General features: G+C 41.9%; 1 protein-coding gene across 17 annotated transcripts in view; it reads left to right on the forward strand.

Moving 5' to 3' along the window:
• Myt1l (myelin transcription factor 1 like) overlaps window positions 1–20,461 on the forward strand; it is a 393,932-nt gene that overhangs the window by 320,236 nt on the left and 53,235 nt on the right. For all 17 annotated transcript variants that reach the window (XM_031355923.1, XM_031355921.1, XM_031355929.1 and 14 more), the window contains 3 exons: window positions 566–802; window positions 3,140–3,261; window positions 4,123–4,191. In XM_031355923.1, coding sequence (XP_031211783.1) covers window positions 566–802; window positions 3,140–3,261; window positions 4,123–4,191 — 428 coding nt within the window. The remainder of the gene's footprint in view (window positions 1–565; window positions 803–3,139; window positions 3,262–4,122; window positions 4,192–20,461) is intronic.

Here is a 20,461-nt window from a genome sequence, read left to right on the forward strand (position 1 = left end):
GAGATATCCAGATCAGCTCAGTCCAGAATCCCCATAATAGGGCCTTGGGAACTGTACTGCATACCAGTACTGTTCTGAAATGGAAATTTTTTGGCCCTGGATTTCATGTCAGAAGGAAAATTCTAGCACCTTCTCCATCCTTTCTTCAACATTCAAGTTCCTTTTCTTTTCCCCCATTCTGGAATTATTGTCATCAATGGAATGCCAGGAAGACAGTTGAGCTGCTGTATGATGGAAAGACAGAGGTGGATATGTGGACAGTGGATGGATGGGGGAAGGACCAATGAACGCATGGCTGAAGTGATGATGGAGGAGAGGGAGATTGGGTGGGTGGATAGATAGAAAGCAAATGGATGGATAGATAGATAAATGATAGATGGACAGAAGCAGTTTTTCAGGTAGGCCTGTGGTAGTGGGCATGCCTGCAGATCATGATAGTTCACCTGGGAGTTAATGAAGGGGCAGTAGTGGGTGATAAACTCAGTCTTAGCTAATGGTCATCTTTAGTCAGGGAAGGATGGGAAGGCAATCAGGCCCTCTGGATTAGACATTTTTCTTTCAACAGAACCCAGACATGGAGGTAGATGAGAATGGCACCCTGGACCTGAGCATGAACAAGCAGAGGCCTCGAGACAGCTGCTGCCCAGTCCTGACACCCCTGGAACCCATGTCCCCACAGCAGCAGGCAGTGATGAGCAGCCGATGCTTCCAGCTGAGCGAGGGGGACTGCTGGGACTTGCCTGTAGACTACACCAAAATGAAGCCTCGGAGGGTAGATGAGGATGACCCTAAAGAGATTACCGTAAGTAATCTTAACGTAAGATTGTCTTCTCCTTGCCCCTACATGTATTTGTTATGAGCCCAAGAGAGGCCTGGGGAGGAAGAGTCATTTGCACACTCTTCAAGAGAAAATGCATTTTCTCCCTAAATTTGACCTTTAGCTGACAAGGACTCAGAGAACATTTTTGGTTGATTCAGGGGAGATATGTGACTGATACTGATTTAAGAGAAATAGACTATGGGCTGTTTCAAACTTTATTTTCTAATAAATATGCATCATTACTATTTGTTCTTCCAGGTTATTAAAGAAAGGATCATATTATTTTATTTTCAAACAAAACAGTACTGCGTTTTTATGATACAGTATAGGCAGGAGGATGGGTGGTACATGCCTGTAACCCTAACATCCAAGCAGTATAGGCAGGAGGGTCAAGAGGTCTAGGCCAACTTGAGCTATAGAGTGAGACCCAATCATTTAAAATAAGTACTTATTAAATGTGTGCTATGAATAAGCTCAAGCACTTAGACTATACTTCTTGTATAATGTATCTTAGTACAGTCATCTGATTCTTTGTTTATGGCAGTATTTTTAAAATGCCTATGTGAAAGTATATATTTTAGTTTGAATTTTCAAATTAGTTTACTACTGTAATATAATACCACTTGAACTAAAAGATATTTTCTTTCTTGGTGTGCCTGTGCTTATGGGTGTTAGTGTATGGGTGTACCCACATACAAAGATCAGAGAAGACACTCAGCTGGCTTCCTCTCCGCTTTATGTCTTTTGACAGCAGGGTCTCTCACTGAACAAGCTCACTATCTAATGAAGCTGACTTGCCTGTGGACTCTCTTGTGCTTCTTTTTCCTTTCCCAGTACTGAAGCTAACAGTACCCACACCATATCCAACTTTTTACATAGGTGCTGAGGATTCAAACTTTGGTCCCTATGTTTGCAGGGCAAGTATTCTTACCCATTTGTCATCTCCCCAGCCCTAAGAATTTCTTTTCTTTATTGGAGACCCTTTTTAGTGGTCAACCTTGAAAGTTCTCAAGCCTTTATCCATTGTTAAAAAAGAAGAAGAAGAAAAATATTAGTAGAATGTGGAGTACTTATCAGACCAACAGCGCCTTAGAGTAGGAAAGGGACTATTAACAGGTCTGGCATTGAGCCTTTTTTGTTTTTGTGCTGTATAGTCCTGACTGACCTCAAAGCTACAGTGTTCCTTGCTTTATCCCTCTGCCCCCAATGCTAGATATAGAGATATGAGCTGCCTCACTCAACTTAGGCACAGTCTGCCTTGCTTCCTCTTCAATTGCTGTCATAAAACAACATGGCCAAGGCAATTTTAAATTGGAAGGGTTTAATTGGGTGTACAGTTTCAGAACATTCGAGTCCACAATGGCAGAAAGAAGGCATGGCTGCCCGAACAGCTAAGAGCTCACATTTCAAACCCCAAATGCCCACCTCCACTAAAACACCTTCTACAACAACAAGGCTACCCTCATCCTTTCCAAAACGTTCCATAAACTGCTAGAATCCCAGGTATCTAAACATATGATCCTATGGGGGCCATTCTGACTTAAACCACTACAGGCTCTTATCTTCAGTCTTCAAATGGAGTTAAATACTTAGACATTATGTAAATGGAATCAAATTTGAATGTCAAGCTAAATGTAAAGGTCCTTTGTCCCACAGTTAAACCATGACCATTGAGAAAGAAGTAATAGTTTCTGGATTTATTTTAATTAAAATTAAGCTTCCCTCCAGTAACAAAAGCCTCTTCACAATGGACCATTCAGAAGTATACTTGCCTTTTTGCTTGTAGTGTGGACTTAGGAAGTATGTATAGTGAGCATTGTCCTCTCCAGGAAAATCTAGGTTACTTCTGCATGGGATCACCAAAAGCAGGTACTTTACTTTTAAAAACTAATTTAAATTACAACATTAACATAGTTGGTCTTCCATTGCCTTGATATAGAAAAGGAGAAAAGTGCATATATGTGAAACACTAGCCATTGACTGGCCAAAAATCCAGTCTAAAATGTCCTCAAGCCGAAAGGTGTTTCTTCCAATAGCCATACACATACTGTTCAGGATTCTAGATTTAAAAAAAAAAAAGACCAGGTAGAGTATTTCTCTGGTTTCCATAATATCTGCTGACACTGAGCAAGATCCTGTGGCATTTGAACAGCCCATGGGCAGATCACCTTGTGTTTCCTGATTGCCCTCATCACAGTAATGATACATTTAGGTTTTTAAATATGAGATGCAAAAGGACAGGGCAATCCTGCAGCCAGGGACCTTCAGCTGGTGAGTTCGGTTGCTGTATGTGGTTCTAAAGCTGTGTTTTGTCTACAGCCAGAAGACTTGGACCCATTCCAGGAGGCTCTGGAAGAAAGAAGGTATCCAGGGGAGGTGACCATCCCGAGCCCCAAACCCAAGTACCCTCAGTGCAAGGAAAGCAAAAAAGACTTAATCACGTAAGCATAGCACAAGGTGACATGCTGGTTCTTCTAAGTCTCCCTTCTCTGGCTTACTTCTAAAGAGCAGACCTGTCTATGCCTTGCCGTTTGAGCATGCACATTTGCGGTCCAAGAGTTTCTCCAGCTGCAGTTGAGCAGAGCCAAAGGCTGCCTTGCACCTGCTTGCTCCCAGTAATGCTCTACTGTGTGGAGACGCCATTTCATTTAACCCCATGCAATTTGCAGCTTTCTCCAGGGTGCTTAACTCCCCTTGCAGACATTGCAGCTAAACTGGAAACAATGAAACTTTTAAAAAGTTTTTTTTTTAAAACATATTTACTATTCTGGCTGTCTTTGTTTTTGTTTGGTAGCAGATGTCCAACTCCAGGGTGTAATGAGAGTGGTCATGTGACTGGTAATTACGCCTCACACAGAAGGTGTGACTTCATTTTTCTCATGGTGGATTCTGTCTTTTCAATTTATTGTTTTCAGCTTACCTCAACAATGCTGTCAAAGTATAAATGTTGGATTCTGTGTCAACCCTCTGAGTGCTGTACACTGCCCTTCAATACCATGCTAACACATGCTATTGTAACATATTACACAAGGATTATTAACCTTAGGCCACCCAATTTCACAAAAATTCTCAAAAATTTAAACCAAAGAGAATGTGTATTTTTTCTTATTTTTCTTCTTAAAATTATTAACAGAAATGCTTATCTTGATGGCATTCAGAGTTAATAATACAAACCTTCAGTATACAGCACTTGGCCCATTGCTCCTCTACATTGAATTTTGAATTTCAACTTTGTGTTGTGTTGTTCGGGTGCTGCTGCAGCCTAGGGGTCCACTCACTGTATCTCCCGGCCTGTCTTACAGTCTGTCTGGCTGCCCCCTGGCGGACAAAAGCATTCGAAGTATGCTGGCCACCAGTTCCCAAGAGCTCAAGTAAGCATTCATGTTGCCAAGTCTCTTTTAAGAGTCTCTTTGCTGTTAGCTCACAGGAAACAGTGTCCTGTTTGAAAGTGGATTGTCTGGGAAGGGGTCTCCAGTGACATCTGTGCCTAGTGGAGTTGGATGCTCTCTAGTTCTTTCATATCACGCCCTTTCTATCTAGATTTTTTTGTTGTTGTTGTTTTCAGATATGCATGTACTCCCAAGGAAAAAATGTTTCAGTGTTACTTAAATGTTCAGAAAATTATTGACTAGCATTTTAAAAGATGGACGCCAGAGACCTGGTAACAGCCAGTCCTTAAACTTATATTCTTCATTCTAAACACTGCCTAGTTCAGTGACCATTCAGCTCAGGAAACTGTGTGGTATTGGCATTGAACTACACACACACACACACACACACACACACACACACACACACACACATGCACACACGCATGCACACACGCACCATAGCTCCCTCTGCTCTCTGTTGTAACTTTTAAATATAAATCTGGCACATGAGCCCAGTGCCAGCACCGGCAGACTGATACAGTTCTCCTTTGTAATTGCGAGCACAGCACTCATTTCCAAGCAAGCTATAGAAGGAGCCAGTGAAATTATGAAAAGAACATTGAAACTTTACCCACTCCACTCAGTGTGGACTTTGAGGTATCTGTAAGGACAAAAGGCCAAGCTTGACAGCACAGTGTGATGACAGCAGTTGCCCTTCAAATGACAACTGTTGCTTCCCTGACCTTCCCTACCGTTCTGTCCTGTGCATGGCTAGGAAGATGCTGCCCTACCCCCAACCATCCTGTCCCCCAGCCCCATGACCATAGTCTAGGGGTGACCTGAGCATAGCCTTCTGTTTGACACCCATGTCATTTTTTTCAGGCTCCCTGTCCAGGGCCCTAGTGCCATAGACCACCTGCTCATGTTCAGTGACTTCCTGAACTAGTCCTCCTGTCGCACGCAGGACTCTTGCCTTGCCGTTGACTTCCTGAACTAGCCTTCCTGTCAATTGCAGGACTCTTGCCTTGCCGTTGTCTTCACAAACTGAGAGCAGCTCAAGGGCCTCCTCTTGCCTTACAGTCTAGCAGCATTTAAATGAGTGCCTGATGGACAAATAGCTTTAGCAGCTCAAAGCAACACCCTTAGGAGCAACAATCCAGCACACTTTGCTCAGGCGTCTTTTTGCTGTGGCCTCAACCCACATTTCCCTCATGATCAAAATGTAACCAACCGCGCTTGGATCTTGGCCAGCACATCAGGATGGGGCAGCATTGCTTTGAATCTCTTGATGAGGAATTCTTTGCAAAAGCCTGGTATATCTCCAGTTGCAACAGGCCACCTGTAAACAAGAAACTAGCTTTTGTGTGACTTGCACATTGCTTCTGACTGCTTAGTGTTTTGAGACCTGGGACCAGAACATTTTTCTGATGGCGTAGTTCACATTGTCTTACATCTTTTAGTGTTGGGCTTGATGTTTTCAGACGTCTAATATTTCAGGCAGACCTGCCGTTTCTCCAAGCCACAGTTCTCCTTGTCTCATTTCGTCTTGGGAGATGGCTGGTCTTCTCGTCAGCATCCTCAGAGGAAGTTGTTGCCCTCGCATCCTCCAGACAGCATAGTCTTGGCCAGTGCCCTCCTCTTTTGCTTCCTGCCTGAAGGTTGTACCATCCAGAAAACCAGACAGTTTTGCCTGGTTTGGGCTCATCTAAGTTATACACATTTTCTGTTTGTCTTTGCAAATAAGGCCTTTTTTTGCTTGACCCCTGCTGGGAAATCTTTGCTTAATTCCTGCTGGGAAATCTAAACTTGACTAATTTCCTAAAATGATCTGTTTCTGTTAATGGGACTTCAAAACTAAAGATTTGTTGACTTCTTTAAAGAGACTAAAACCTAAACAGCCACTTTTTACTTGACAATATGTTCTCTACACACAAAATAAATAAACAAATAAATAAATACACTATCATAGCCTTTTCTCTCAGCTTTTTCTCTCAGCTTTTTCACTCAGCTTTTTCACTGATGGCTCTCAGTCCATCACTTCCTTGTAGAAATCAGGAAGGTTTGCTGTGCGCTTTCCCAAACAGAGCAGCACAAACCATCCTTGAGAGAGACTGCAGCTTAGAATAGTTCATGATGCGCCTATTGCAGTTGTATTGACTCTTTGGTCAGCTGTACAGTAGCATCTCACCTGGGTGAGAAACTGAGTCAAGTCCCAGGTGATTATTCAGACAACACTCTGTACTACCAAGAACTAGGTTAGGAAGCGGGTCCCAGTGACCTCAGCTACCAAATGAAATTCTGTAGAAAGTTTCCTCTTATCATTTACAACACTGAATTTTTATAGGTGAGCATTAGAAGAATGTTCTTAGCCATGGACAAAATGAAAGTTGCCCAGTGACCCACTGACCAAAAACTCTCAAACTGCATGGGTAACACTCTGCTCAGTCATCTAGAACAGCCACTGTGGAATCGTTTTCAGAAGTAATCAATAATTTGTGCCTAATTATGTACAATATGTAAACTAAATATGCATTAAAATGTTCCATGAATCTTACGAGCACTGTGGAGTGGCTCCTGGGCCCCTTGTGTCTGTTGCACACATCACATGTCCTGGGGGGGAGGGAGACCTGAGGGCCAGAGGACAGAGCATGTTCATCAAAGTGCATCCCATCCCACCCTTGATATGAGACTGAGGCCACAAAGAGGCAAAGGACGGAATGATGAAAAGTAAGGTGACCTTTGAGGAGGAGCTCTCCCAATGTGAAATTCAGTTCTAAAGGACGTTTCTCCTCTTGAAATGTCCTTGTCTAAAATTCTCCAAAGGCATCTACAGTCATGGCGGCCTCCTTGAAGAGTCAGCCTCCTGACCGAGGAGCCCTTCCTACATTAGAGTCATGTTCAGTGGCAGACACTGGCAGATGCTGGCCCGTGTTGGGTTTTAGCCATCTCGGTAACCAATCTAAACCAAGAAAACCTAAGCTCAGAGAGGGGTTATGAGCTCTTCCAGTGGCTCCAACTGGATAGGCTTCCATTTACACTCCAGCCAGATCCTTCTGTCTTTTTATATGTATCATTAGCATAGGGAAACTCCAGTGCTGCTGTGAGTATATTCTCAGGGAAAGCAACTTTGAACTGAAGTTAGTCTTTGCTTTATGTTGTTTGACTGAGGATTCATCATTGTGGGGACCAGGATAGGTAGGTCCCACTTCTTGCCTGAATTTTGTGTCCATGCTTACAGATTCTAATCTCTATAAGCATAAGCCCTAGGTTCTTGGGATTTACAGGACATACAGGAATCTTGGCCAAATGCAACCCTTAAAACTCAGGTTGTATTTGTTTTAAAATAACCTATAATTCAAAGAATTAATTAAATAAAACTGAGCCAAAATATTAAAGCTCATTATTTTTTGAGCATTTTGGCTTACATGTATAGCTGTAAGCCCTGGGCAGGGGTAGGAGACTGTTCATGTGGTCTGTCCGTGTATCTCTTGCCCAAGGCGCACTGTGCAAGGGAATGGGAAACTCACCCATTTTTAGACCTCCAGGAGATCATTCTCATTTGTTGAGTGCTCTGTGTACAATAGCAAATATCCAGAACTTTCAGAATTACACCTGCCCTCCCTATGTGTCTGCTACTAACAGACAAGCATGCTTCCATAGCATAAAGGTATGTTGACTCCTGTGTAAAGCGAGCCTCTTTTATGACCAAAGGTTGATGTGTGATTTGGTCTCCACTGAAGGGAATGGTAGGGGAAAGCATTTATCTATCCTGTCCTATCCTGTTAGGAAAATTGATTTGTTCAACAGTTGACTTGGCCCTGGGTACTTGGGACACATTCTCTTGAGAGAACTATGTTTCTGATGTAGAATATAGTTGTCCGTCTGTCTGTCACTCAATCTGTTGGGACTTAGGCCCTACTGGCCCTGAGAATTAGCTACTGCTCCCATTCTCTGTCCCTAAGTTTCAGGACAACCTATATCTTGTCGCAGTGAAACATGTCATGCTTGTCAGGGTTTTGACAGTTGACAATGCTTCTTCAGTTTGTCACTTTTGTGAGAAAAGGCTGTAAGCATGCTTGGGTCCATTGTACAACTCTAGGAACCCAGGCTAGGGTAAGTAAGCCATGTTGGTCAAGGATCACAGAAGATTAGGGGCACTGACTAAACTTGAGCTGAGTGAAGTCTTCACATGAATTGCCTTCTCAGAATCCCTGTGCCTGATATGCTGATTTTCCATGAAGGATGAAAAAGGTATGGACTTGAGGAATAGCTCAGTTCTTGCTCTGAAGCACAAAGACATGAGTTTAATTTCTAGAAACCAGTTTGTTTGTTTGTTTGTTTGTTTACTTGATGGATTGATTGTTTTAATGTCAGGTATGTGTTTAGCAAGATAGAATGAGTAATTGAAAGCATCTGCCTTAATCCCCAACACACACACACACACACACACACACACACACACATACATACATACACATACACAAACACACAGTGATCAGAGATCAATGCTATGCAAACCTCAGAGGTGTCCAGACACAGCTTAGCTTTGCTGTGTGTTTGTGCCTTACCACCTCCAATGCAGAGTATAGTAAACTTCACAGAGTAAAACATCAGATTCAGATAATGTAAGGACAGTAGGCATTGTGACCAAGACCTACTCTTTTCATGAAAAACCTGCTACAACATGAAATTCAGACCATAGACCCTCTAGCCTAGCAGTAGGTAATCTCTTCTTTCCTCAGTTTTTTGTTTGTTTATTTTGTTTGTTTTTATTTTTAATATCTATAGGTTCAGCTAGCACTGGGCTGGCTCAGAAGGTATTTAGTGGATGCCAGTATAATATCCAGTGTCAAGGTCCAGCAATCCCTGGCTCTTTAGAAAACATCCACCAGCTGGGAACCAGAGATGGAAAGTGGTCCAGGTAGTTGATGTTTCTGAAATGACAATATCCCTAGGGAAGAGTATGCAGCTGGCTAGAAAGGGCAGCAAATGTGTAGTCATGGTAAGGTAATGAGGTAGGTATTGTCCTAGCACTCAAGAGGGACTAGTTATCAGAGCTACAAGTAGTATCTTGGAATGCTAGAGCCCAGATACTGAACTGTAGGAGAATGACGACGGAAGCTGTCTGTTATGGTTCAAGTCATCTCCACAAGAGACCACTGGAGAGGGCAGGATGATGGCTCAGGCTTGGGACAGCCGAAGAGTTTAGATCCAGGAGCTCCCCCAGCTGGAGCTCCTACAGAAAGGAAAGGGAACATGCACTGCAAAAATATCTCCAGCACTACTACTGCTAACTCCACATGTCCAGAGTATATACATAGTCTATAAGTCAGAATGTAGGTCAGTATTGAAATAATGACTTCAACAACAACAACAGCCATCCTTGACAGGAAGGTGATTTTCAAGCTAGGATTGAAGTTGAGCTATTCCTGTGCTCATGGAAGATGCCTTTTCACTATCTGGAGGGGCAACAGACTTAGCCAGACTGAGAAGGCCCTCCTTCATACTCTAGTCTCCATCTTACACTTAAAATGGAAGCCTTAAAATTTTCACTAATATTATCCTTTTAAAACTTTTTATTTTTTTATATGTATGGATGTTTTTCATCTGTTTTGTTCATGTACCATTTGTGTACCTGGTGCCAGAGAAGTCTAGAAAAGGGGGTCAGAACCCCTGTAACTAGAGTTATAGACCACCATGAGCAACGATGTGGGTGCTGGGAGTTGAACCTGGGTCCAAGGAAGAGCAGCCAGTGCTCTTAATTGCTGAGTCTTCATTTCAAGCTCCATCACTGTCTATTAAAAACAAAAAGAAAAAAGAAAAAAATGAACATACACAGGATCTCCCCAAGCCTTACATAGCTATGAATAAAAAACAAGCCAAAATTAAGCCATTCCTGGCTTTCTCAGTGGGGACCTGCCTTCCAGGCTGGCCAGGAAATCACTTGAAATATCAGCAAGTTCATGAAAGAGAGACTGGCTTCAGCAGACACTGCATCCTGCTGACCTTTAATTGGCTATATTTCCTAGATACCCACTGTGAATATCTTTACACTGCAGCAATTCACCTGCTAAGCCTAGACTTAGAGAGGGAAGTGTTGGGTCTGTCCTCCACAAGCAAGAGAACTTGTTCTCTGTCCTTCACTTGGTACTTGTTAGGGTTTGTACTGACAAACTGGGGGAGTACCTTAAATTATGAGTGAGACCTTGAGGCACACTTCACTCCTCACATAGAAATTAGAAAGTGTTTAATTCAGATATCAAGAACTATGGAATGATATCACAATGATAATACATTGATTTCAAACTAAGAAAAAATTGACATTAGTTGTTTCTTATTTGAAAAGGGTATTGGAATTATATAGTTTATTTGATGCATATTAGCCAAATGAGAATATCCTATTCCTTTTAATTGTATGTATTTTAGAAGTATTTCAATTATATTTGGATTTTTATTGTTGTAAGTACATACTATAGATTTATACACACACGCATGCAATGTGCACACACACACACACACACACACACACACACACGTACATGCACACTTTGTGATTATTGGGCTAGGCATTTTCCTTTCATGACACACAGTTATCTGAATGTTCTTCATAATTCCTACTTACTAGGAGTGAGCCTATTTTTATCTCATCCATGGCTCCTCTGGGATAATCCCGAAAAGCAAGAGCCTTTAGATTTCTAGGGACTTTAGGTCTATACCAGATGCCAGGCCCCATGCAGAGTGAGGACAGAGAGCCTAGTCAGTTGTAGGCATTTAGTTGGGCTGGACTTTAATTGTAAATGTGAGGTTTTTATCATGTAAAGACTTCACTAATTTATAGTTATCCAGAGTAAAATGAACAAAATTGGAAATGAAGTTGATGTTCCCTTTGGGAAATTATTGACAGGAATTTTGGAGAATATTTTTTTCCTGACATATTCAGGAGAGGCCATGTTTCTCTTCAGTTTTTCTGGATTGGGAATTTTTGACAGACAGGACAGAGACTGCTTGCAGGCATAAGAGGACGGGGGAGCAAGGACTCATGGCAGCGCCACTGGCTTTAACTTATCTGTATGTCTCATGCTAAACCACTTCTTACCCATGGTCTGTGCTCTCCCAGGATGACGGCTGAGGATGCTTACATACCATGTGTTTCAGTCCTTTGCTGCATTTTTACAGATCTTTCTTCTAATGACTGGACTTCATTTGATTCCTTCTCAAATTACCTAAGTCCCTTGAGTTTATAAATTGTTTTGTATTTATAATTTAGATGTGTAAACATCCTTTTCCCTATAAAAAAGAAATGATTAGCATCCTAATCTTACAAAGTGATTTGATATGCTAGTCCTACCTCGTATTTTGAGAGGAAAAATTCAGTGCAAATACCTTCTGATAAGGTGGACATATAATTTGATAGAACTTTTGGGACTGACAGAAGGTTCATTGTACACTGTCCCACATAGTAGACTCAAGCCACCTAAATTAGGCTACTGTGCCTAAAAACTTGAGTTCTTAGTTGTATTTAATTTTTAGAGGATTTCACCGTGTTTGTAGAGTGCTTGCCTAGCATATAGAAAGGCTTGGGGTTCACTCCTCAGTGCTGCATAAATAAAGGCTGATAGGAAGCCATGTTTTTAATCCCAGCATTCAGCAGGTAGAAGCAATAGGGTCAGGAGTTCATGGCCATCCTTGGCTACATAGCACAAATCTATCAATGTAAATACCCACATAGATCAAGTGAGATTCCTGTCATCACTGCTTCTGTTAGCTTGTCCTTATTCATTTTACATTCTAGTCAAAATGTAGGAGCATTTTATTTCTGCAGGTGACTAACTTACTCATTGTTTGCCTTCTTAGTCCTGGATGTCTTCATTACACTATTAGTGAATGACAAATAGATTTTTTTTTTTTGGTATATTCTTCCAGGCAGATTGAAACTGAGTATGACATGAGTTTCATAGTATAACTGTTCTCAGGGGATCCCTTGTATGCTACATAGAAAAATAATTGGAAACTTCACTGCTTAGGACCTATATGAGAGTAATTCAGAACTCAGCGTGAATCTCAGTTCTTTTATTTTTGGCTTTGTTACCCAACTTTATTGTGTTCAAACAGGTACAAAATTCTGACCCAAGCTAAGGAGTTGTAGTAAGAGGCTTCGGGTACCCTTCTAGTGAGGATGGATGCATTGATGAACATTGAGGCTTTGCTAGAAACTAGTCTTCCACTCAGATCTTGAATATTTCCTTTGGAGCTTGTTTCAGCCAGTAATGTCTTCCTGTCGGAACAGCTCTGCATGAGAAGAGCCATGGTGCCCAAGCCCATTTTTCATTTCTGTTTAAGTTATGATGTATTTATAGATTTTAGAATACAAATATGTGTGGCTTGTTTAATCTAGCTTTCTATTTTTATTTTATTAGTGTGTGTGTGTGTGTGTGTGTGTGTGTGTGTTTGTGTAGAGCTTATATGGAAAGGTCAGAAGTAAGAGTCAGTTCTCTCCTACTGTGAGTTCCAGGGATCAAACAGCAAGGACATCATAGTCACTGAAGTAAATCTTCAGATCTAAAGTGACTTTCAGTATCATAGCCAGTAGGGAGTGAGTGATAGCCTATGCAGAGGTTTAGTTAGGCATGTTCATATGTAATGGGTACCATTATAGCATAAATGGCTCCTCATTTCATCTGCAGCCATCCTTCATGTTATCCTACTGTGGACAAGTATGGGTGATGCTATACTGTTCACTTGATTAGGATTAAAAAATACACAAAGTGTATATGAAAGTGTTATGGGGACTTTTGCACTTGGACCAAATGCATTTTGCGTTATAGCTGTGAGTCTATGGAGGCTAAGGAATGGAATATGGTGATTTGAATGAGAATGGCCACCATAGCTTTATATATTTAAATACATGGTCCCCAGTTGGTAGAACTATTTGGGAAGGATTTGGAGGTGAGGCTTTGTTGGGGGAGGTGTGTTGCTGAGGACAGGCCTATGCCATCTACAATCTTTCCCTTTCTCCCTCCCTCCCTCTTTCTCTCCCTCCCTCCCTCCCTGTCTCTCCCTGTCTCTCTTTGCTTCTCTTTCTCTCTCTCTCTCTCTCTCTCTCTCTCTCTCTCTCTCTCTCTCCCCTTGAGCTTGAGAATCAAAATGTAAGCTCTAAGCTACTGCTCTAGTATAACACCTGCCTGCCTGCTGCCATGCTTCCCAACATGATGGCCATAAGACTCTAATCCTCTGGAACTATAAAACCCAAATTAAATATTTTCTTTCATAAGTTGCATTGGTCATATTTGGCCACAATTGAAAATTATATAAAACAATGTATAAAACTATTAAATACTGACATATGTGAGGGAGAAAATATACTTTTCACTAAGCAAGAAAGTTTTAAGTGAATCTTGAATATAAAACTAATACAATTAAAAATGATAAAGCAAGGAAAGGAAAATATTAATAATCAAATGTTGGTGTTTTGATTAGTCACAATCTTGCAGTATGCTTTTCTACTTAATAGAGATTCCAGTCTCTTACCTTGTGGTTATATAAGGAAAGACCATGTAACCAAAGCTTTCATTTGAAGAAGGCAGTGTGAGAAACATAAACACTGATGCCTATTGTTGCTTTTGCAGATATCACTGGTGAGGGCTCCTGCCTCATCTGCATGGCTGGTACATGATGCTCTTCTCTGTGGCTGAGACTTTTGTGGGTAGATCCTGACCATGAGTATGTTATAGGATATGACATAATGTCCTAGTTAGCTTTTCCTTTGCTGTACTAAAACTGACCAACAGCACCTAGGGAACAAAGTGGTTCATTTTAGCTTACGGGGTTATGATCTGTCTTTGAAGGCAGCAAGGAGCTCAAGCAGGATCCCAGAGATAGGAACTGAATCTGAGGACACAGAGAGATGGTCATTACTGGCTTGCTTTCCCTTGGCTTTCTCAGCTACCTTATTTTATACAGCCCAGGTCTTCCTGCCCAGAGATGGTAATTATCAAGAGAATGATCCCACCAACATGCCCACTGGCCAGTATGACAGAAGCAAGTTGAGATTCTCTAATCCCAGGTGTCTAGGTTTGAGTCAAGTTGACAAAATCTATGACTAGTACCGTAGGTAGTCATTTATTTCATAGATCCACTGTTGTTTTCATCTGGGCTGTAGAAATAGCAGCAGAAATCTGACTTATCTCTTGGAATTCATAAGTCCTACCTGTTTTTAGGAGACTCCATGTTATAGAGCATAACCCAAGTTCCTCCCTCTCTGTTTCAGACATCTGGGAGACCACAGGTAGACCAACAAAAACCAGTACAGAGGGTTAGGAGAAAGTCCTAGAACATAACAGTAGTTGGATCCACTAAAAGATTTGTCAGCCTTTTTAGGAAAGCTTTTAAGGGAAAAGTACCATTATCTGATGTGGCTTTCTGTATTCTTCTTGTGGGAAAGCAAATGATCTTTATGAACATAGGAAGTAGGCTGTAGAATAGGGGACAGCCAGTGGGAGCAAATGTACCCTGGGAGCAAGAACCCTGCAGACAAGTGGTGTTGATGGAGCACCAGCCTCCCCACAGCACAGATGTGGGTCGACCTGAGTTCCAAAAGTCAAAATTGGACCTTTGACTCTCTTAAGACACAAAATAGTCTTAAGACTATTGGGCATTGTGTGCAATTGGATCCTATGTTTCTTTCAACTCATAAAGGACAAGAGTGTACCCAATCTTGGGGACTCATGAGACAGAACAAGAAAGCATCAGTGTGCTGAGTCTGCCTTGTGGATTCCTTCTCAGACTAAAATTTTACCATCAAAACCATAGGATAGAGGGAGTTAAAAGGAATGTCTTTGTGGAGATTGGATTCTGGAATAATAGCTCAGACACTGGCAGTCTGAGCTTTTGTTGTGACTAATGTCCATCTAGAGTTCAGTCTCTTATTGTCTGATGCATGTAGGGTACAGGAAAGAGCGATTCTCCCAAACAGAAAGGCAGGTGCCCATTTTCAGATTATTTTATCTTCAGGTATGAAGGAACTCCCAGTACCCCTTAGTTCTTCAATTAACCATTTAAATTGTATGCAACTTTGAGAAATGGTATAATGTATTTTGTACCCTTGCCAATGTAGGCATATATCCTTGAAATGGTTTTACAGCTTTCTCTTTGTAGTAATCTAACCTGTCCACAAGAGCACAACAGATTGATTTCTACCATCAACTGCCTTTGTCATCAGCTTGCACTCATTCTCCTGAGAGTTCTCGCTTCTTCCAGGAGACAGCATTTGCCCTCTTGCTCTTTAGACATCTGTAGCCAATGACATATACTAGGAATTAGGGTCTATACATATGGTCATCTTTCCCCCATCTTCAACCTATCATTAGAAATCCAAAGATTAATAAGTTAATGAACCAAATGAAACTATTCTTTTTGTAAAACTCTGTATTTTTACTCTCCAGATAATTTTGAAGAACTATTGAGAGTAATAATGGATGAGTCAGTATATAGACTAGCCAGTCTCTGGGATTGTAGCAATTTCTAAATGGTAAAACTTGGAAAGATTATCAAGGAGGTTCACTGAGATCTTGCTGCCTGGGTGGAAATGGATTATAGGCATCATGATGGCATTACCTTCTGGGACAAAGAATAGAGCAGTGGCCATGGTGGCAATCACGTGGAAGCCAGATGCAGCATAACAAAGAGATGACAAAAGAGTAGCACACAGAACATAATATTGCATCATATTCTGCTCCCACATAAACATCTCAGCCCTGAACTAGGACCAGCAACTGCTTAGTAAAGAGTAGAGGATACACATTCTCGACGCTTAGACCAAACACTGGAATGGAAGGTATGTCCTTGTCCATCAAGAAAACCTACGCCCTTCAACGTTGTGCCCAGGTCCTCACCTACAGTATGTTACTATGCAGACAAGGTAGCCAGTGTCACCTGAAGTCAGCAGAGTGATATCCCTACCAAAATGAAATCAGTCTTTAAAATGTGAAGAAACAATGCAACACAACTCATCTTCCTCCATGAGTAACTTACCTGAATGGCTCTGCAGAGCAGGGAGCCGAGACTTCTTGGAATCAGCCACTGGGACCTTTTTGCAGTGAAACTCACTTGTGTGTGCTCATCAAGTCTCAAGAGTTGGGTTATTTGTGGGGAGCAGTGTAATGAAATTCCAAGTTTTTTGGATGTTCTCTCTAACTTAGGGTGAGTTGAATAACCTCTAGGGTTGCCTTCTGTCCTCTCTCTGCATCCTGCATCTTGGTTGAGAGTTACTGAGTGTTTGCTTATCTTCCTATGGGATTAGCCAATAGATCTCTACATCCTACCATCATTTGCATGATATTTACTAGGTTGAAAATGGCAGGCAGGTCAGAGATTTTCTGCTTAAAATGAATCAGACCAACTAGCTTTGAGTGTATACTACATCCCAGAGCCTGTCACCCAACACTGAAAAGTATATCTGCTGGGTGTCTGGCTCTGTTGCTTATTTTAGATTAAACACACATTATTTTTAGTTTAGGTTCACATGTGTGAGTCAATGTCTCTGATAACTCAGTAGAATATAGGACTCCTGACTTCAGGACTTGGGCCTGCTGCTCAGTGCTCTACACCCAGAATCTACACAGTGCTTAACAATGCTTGACACAGAGTGGAATTTAGTGGATAGTCAAATTGCTACTTCTAATTGATTTATTTACTCTGGCTTTCCTCAGGGAATTCTTTTCAGAAATGATGGTGCTATGTTCACAGTTGAGTTGTGGTTCTGCTAAATCTCACTGCCAGGATGACGCCACTGTAGCTGATTTCTGTCTTTGGGTGGCCTTGAGGGACTGTACCAACTCCCTAAGGAGTGTCTCTTTTTCTTCCTTCTATTCATTATCAGAGCTGTTGCCACAGAAACATAAGCATCAAAGAGAGTGGCTGCTGAGATCGAGTAGAGACAGTTTCTACTACTGTTTTTCCCCCCTCTGAGTATTTCCTTTAAAATTTTAGTCCAGATATTTAAATTGCATTATTAATATCTCCTCAAAGGCCTAGAGGTATATCTGAATGTGGGTGATGTGAGGCAGGAGGCAGAGCCAAGGTTGGCACAGACCAAAATGCAGACTTCCGAGGTCAGACCTTGGCTTGGCCATCTCAGCCCTGTAGCCCTCAAGTTTCCCCCTTCCTCATTTCCATCTACAAAGTGATAGCAGCGGTGTCAGACTGCCCTAGATCAGATGGATCATCTAAGATTGTCATAAAGATCAACCCAGTGAGGTCGGCACAGTGCTTGGGATGGCATCTGATGCCCACAGAACTGTAGACATTAGCTCACTGAGTTTAGGCTGCCACACAGGGAGGCCAGAGCCAGCCCAGGGTGACAGAGGAGCAGGTTGGAGAGGCCCTGAGACCATTCAGAGGTAGAAGACAGGTGATATCAGGGACAAATGATAATTCATACGCCAAGATGACTAACACACTAAATGTTAACCCATCTCCAACAAGGATTGAAATAAAACTTTCTACATTTGAAACTTCAACAACCAAGATCAAAATATTTCAAAGATAAAAAGAATTCCATTTCCTAATATGTCTTTTTCTCACTCTTGTCTAATATGGTACAATTTTAAAACTCTTATATCAGACTTGCAAATCAGACTTAAAAATCATCAAATAAAAATGCCCATCAGCCCGTCAAATTCACTTCAGATCTAATCCTCATTTACCACCACCCCACCCCAAATTCAGAAACGTTTCCCAACTGGCATATTTTGATCATCTTTAGTCTCTGTCATATCTTTATTTCTCTATCTACTTTGAATTCTTGCTTCATTTCTCTTCCTTTTTTGGATAGAGAACATAATAGAAACTGAGGCACCTTTTGTTGCCACGTGGATCAGATCCCCTTCTCCCAATGTTAGAGTCATTGTGAAACCCTGTCTTTGGCTTCTACCTTCCATAGACTCTAAACCATTCTGGGCTGGCTTCAGGGCCATTCTATTAGATAACAGATTAACTTCTCAGCCCACCTTTGGCACCGTCCAGAGCCTGACCTATTACCACCTTGGTTAGTTGTCAGTAATGCACAACACAGGGTATCCTCATACAAAGCCCACTTTCATTCTTCCCGTGTAGCTCAGCTGTACTGTCACTTCAGTGTCCAGGACTCTCTCACACGTCATTCTCAGACCCAGAGCTCTCGGGGGAGGATGGCCTAGGCATCTTGCTTGCTAATTCTTCTTTTTTTTAAAAAGTGCTCCTTACCACTTCATCTATACACCTAACTCAACCAGTAGTTACTTACATGTCTGCTTTGCACTGAGCCTGATGAGGTCAGGTGACTGAGAAACTGGCCTTCTAAGCATTCTAGCCCAGCAGTTCAGCTCTCCCAGATACTCACCATTTTATAATAAAGAACAAGGGACCCGGAAATCCTGAACTCAGACTCTATGCTCCCAGGCTACGTGCGCCTCAGCAAGTTAATGAAGCTTTCTGGATTTCAGTCTTCTTATCTAGAAGACCAGTAATAAGATCTGCCCCCAGCTTTACAAGGCTCTTGTGGGGCCAGATACACACGTGTCTGTCCCTCTGCAGAGGCTGGTTATTGTATCATGATCATCAGCAACAGGGAGCCATGGCCTGGGAGCCACAGACAACTCAGTCCAGCCAGTCTAGAGCAACTCTACTGGTAGCCAGCCCAGAACCTGCTCTGTGGCTCCGGGTTCTTCTGACACCTTGAGGGTCATCTTGGTACTGAGGACGTTGCCTGAGCAAAATGAAAGGTTTGGTTTGAACATTTAAATTATCTGGTTTTCTTTCTCTCTCCTCCTCCTCTGCCCCCTTTTTCATAAATCTTAAATAGGTTTATTTATTTTCGTTTGAGACAATGTTTTTCTGTGTAACCTTGGCTATCCTGGAGCTCGTTCTGTATACCAGGCTGGCCTTCAACTCCTAGAGATCCACTTGCCTCTGCCTCTGAATGCTAGGATTAAAGGTCTGTGTCACTGCTCAGCTCACCTGGTTTTCTATCTGTACAAATTATGGCCTTATTTTAAGAGCTTTGTTATATACATGTGAAATGTTTTAACACAGTGAAGAAACAAGAAAGCTATTGCTTTTTGGTAGGTAGACAAATTCCTGGCTCTAGATGGCTCTTGTAGGTCTGAAGACACCCAGCTCCTCTTCCATGGGTAACGGGTAACAGAGTTGGTTTTCAGTTTGTCCCTTTTGACATCCTATGGCTTATGGTAGAGTGGGTAAGTCAGGAAAGCTGGCAAAAGAAGTAGGGAAGGAGTGGATGCTCCTACACCATGCACACTATTTCACAAGCAGCAAACTGTTACAGAAAGGTGACTTCTCTGAGGTCATAACTTTCCAAGGCAAACATTGCACTCAAATAAATTTGCTAACGTTGCCTTCCACAGAGATGCAGCGTTAATTCACTCCTTCATATCCAGAGGAAGGAGTATTGCTGGACTCCTTTTCTATCTCCAGTAGGCAGCACTGAACTGTGTGAACACATAGGTCCCTCCAGAGCAAAACAGCTTAGATTCTGCAATGGGCCTGGCCCAGTATGGTCTTACCCCCAGGAGAGGCATCATGGTATCCAGCCCAGATCTTATTTCCTCCCAGATGGACAAGAGACAGAGGACAGGCTGGCTGAATAGGAACTTCATATCTATATTCCCTCCATCTTTGAAGGGCAACATTCCCTTTACAGTAAACTTGTAGAATCAGAAAAGACATACTGTATCTCTGTGGTCAAAGCCACATATACTTCCAAATGCACACTTGCCCTCATGATGCATACACCCATTTTCACATATGAACACATATGCATGCACATGTCGTGTGTACATGTTTAATTGTGTATACATGTACTATGAGTGCACACACTATATACATATACATACTATATCATATACAATGTATACACATACCACAAATATAAACACATCCATCATGAATATATGACTCATAGATAGGTGCACATACACATTCTCATACACACAAAAGCAACACATAAGGGCAAGCCTAGAGTGATTCATCAGGTTGATGAGAGGATGAGACCTAGTATCTCAGGCGACCCTCCTCCCAGTGCACATTCCAGAAGGCTGTTCAGTGGTTGCCTGGACCATTTTTTAAATGACCATAGGGCAGTCCTTTAGCACCCAAAAGCATAGGACTCTGGTGTACGTGCTTTAAAGGAGACACAGTGTTATGGGCAAAGAAAAGTGCACCAAATGATTTTGACTTACACTTGACACGAGTATGCCCTCTGATCTCTGAAACA

Source organism: Mastomys coucha, unplaced genomic scaffold, assembly GCF_008632895.1.
Source record: "Mastomys coucha isolate ucsf_1 unplaced genomic scaffold, UCSF_Mcou_1 pScaffold6, whole genome shotgun sequence".
NCBI classification, from domain to species: Eukaryota; Metazoa; Chordata; class Mammalia; order Rodentia; family Muridae; genus Mastomys; species Mastomys coucha.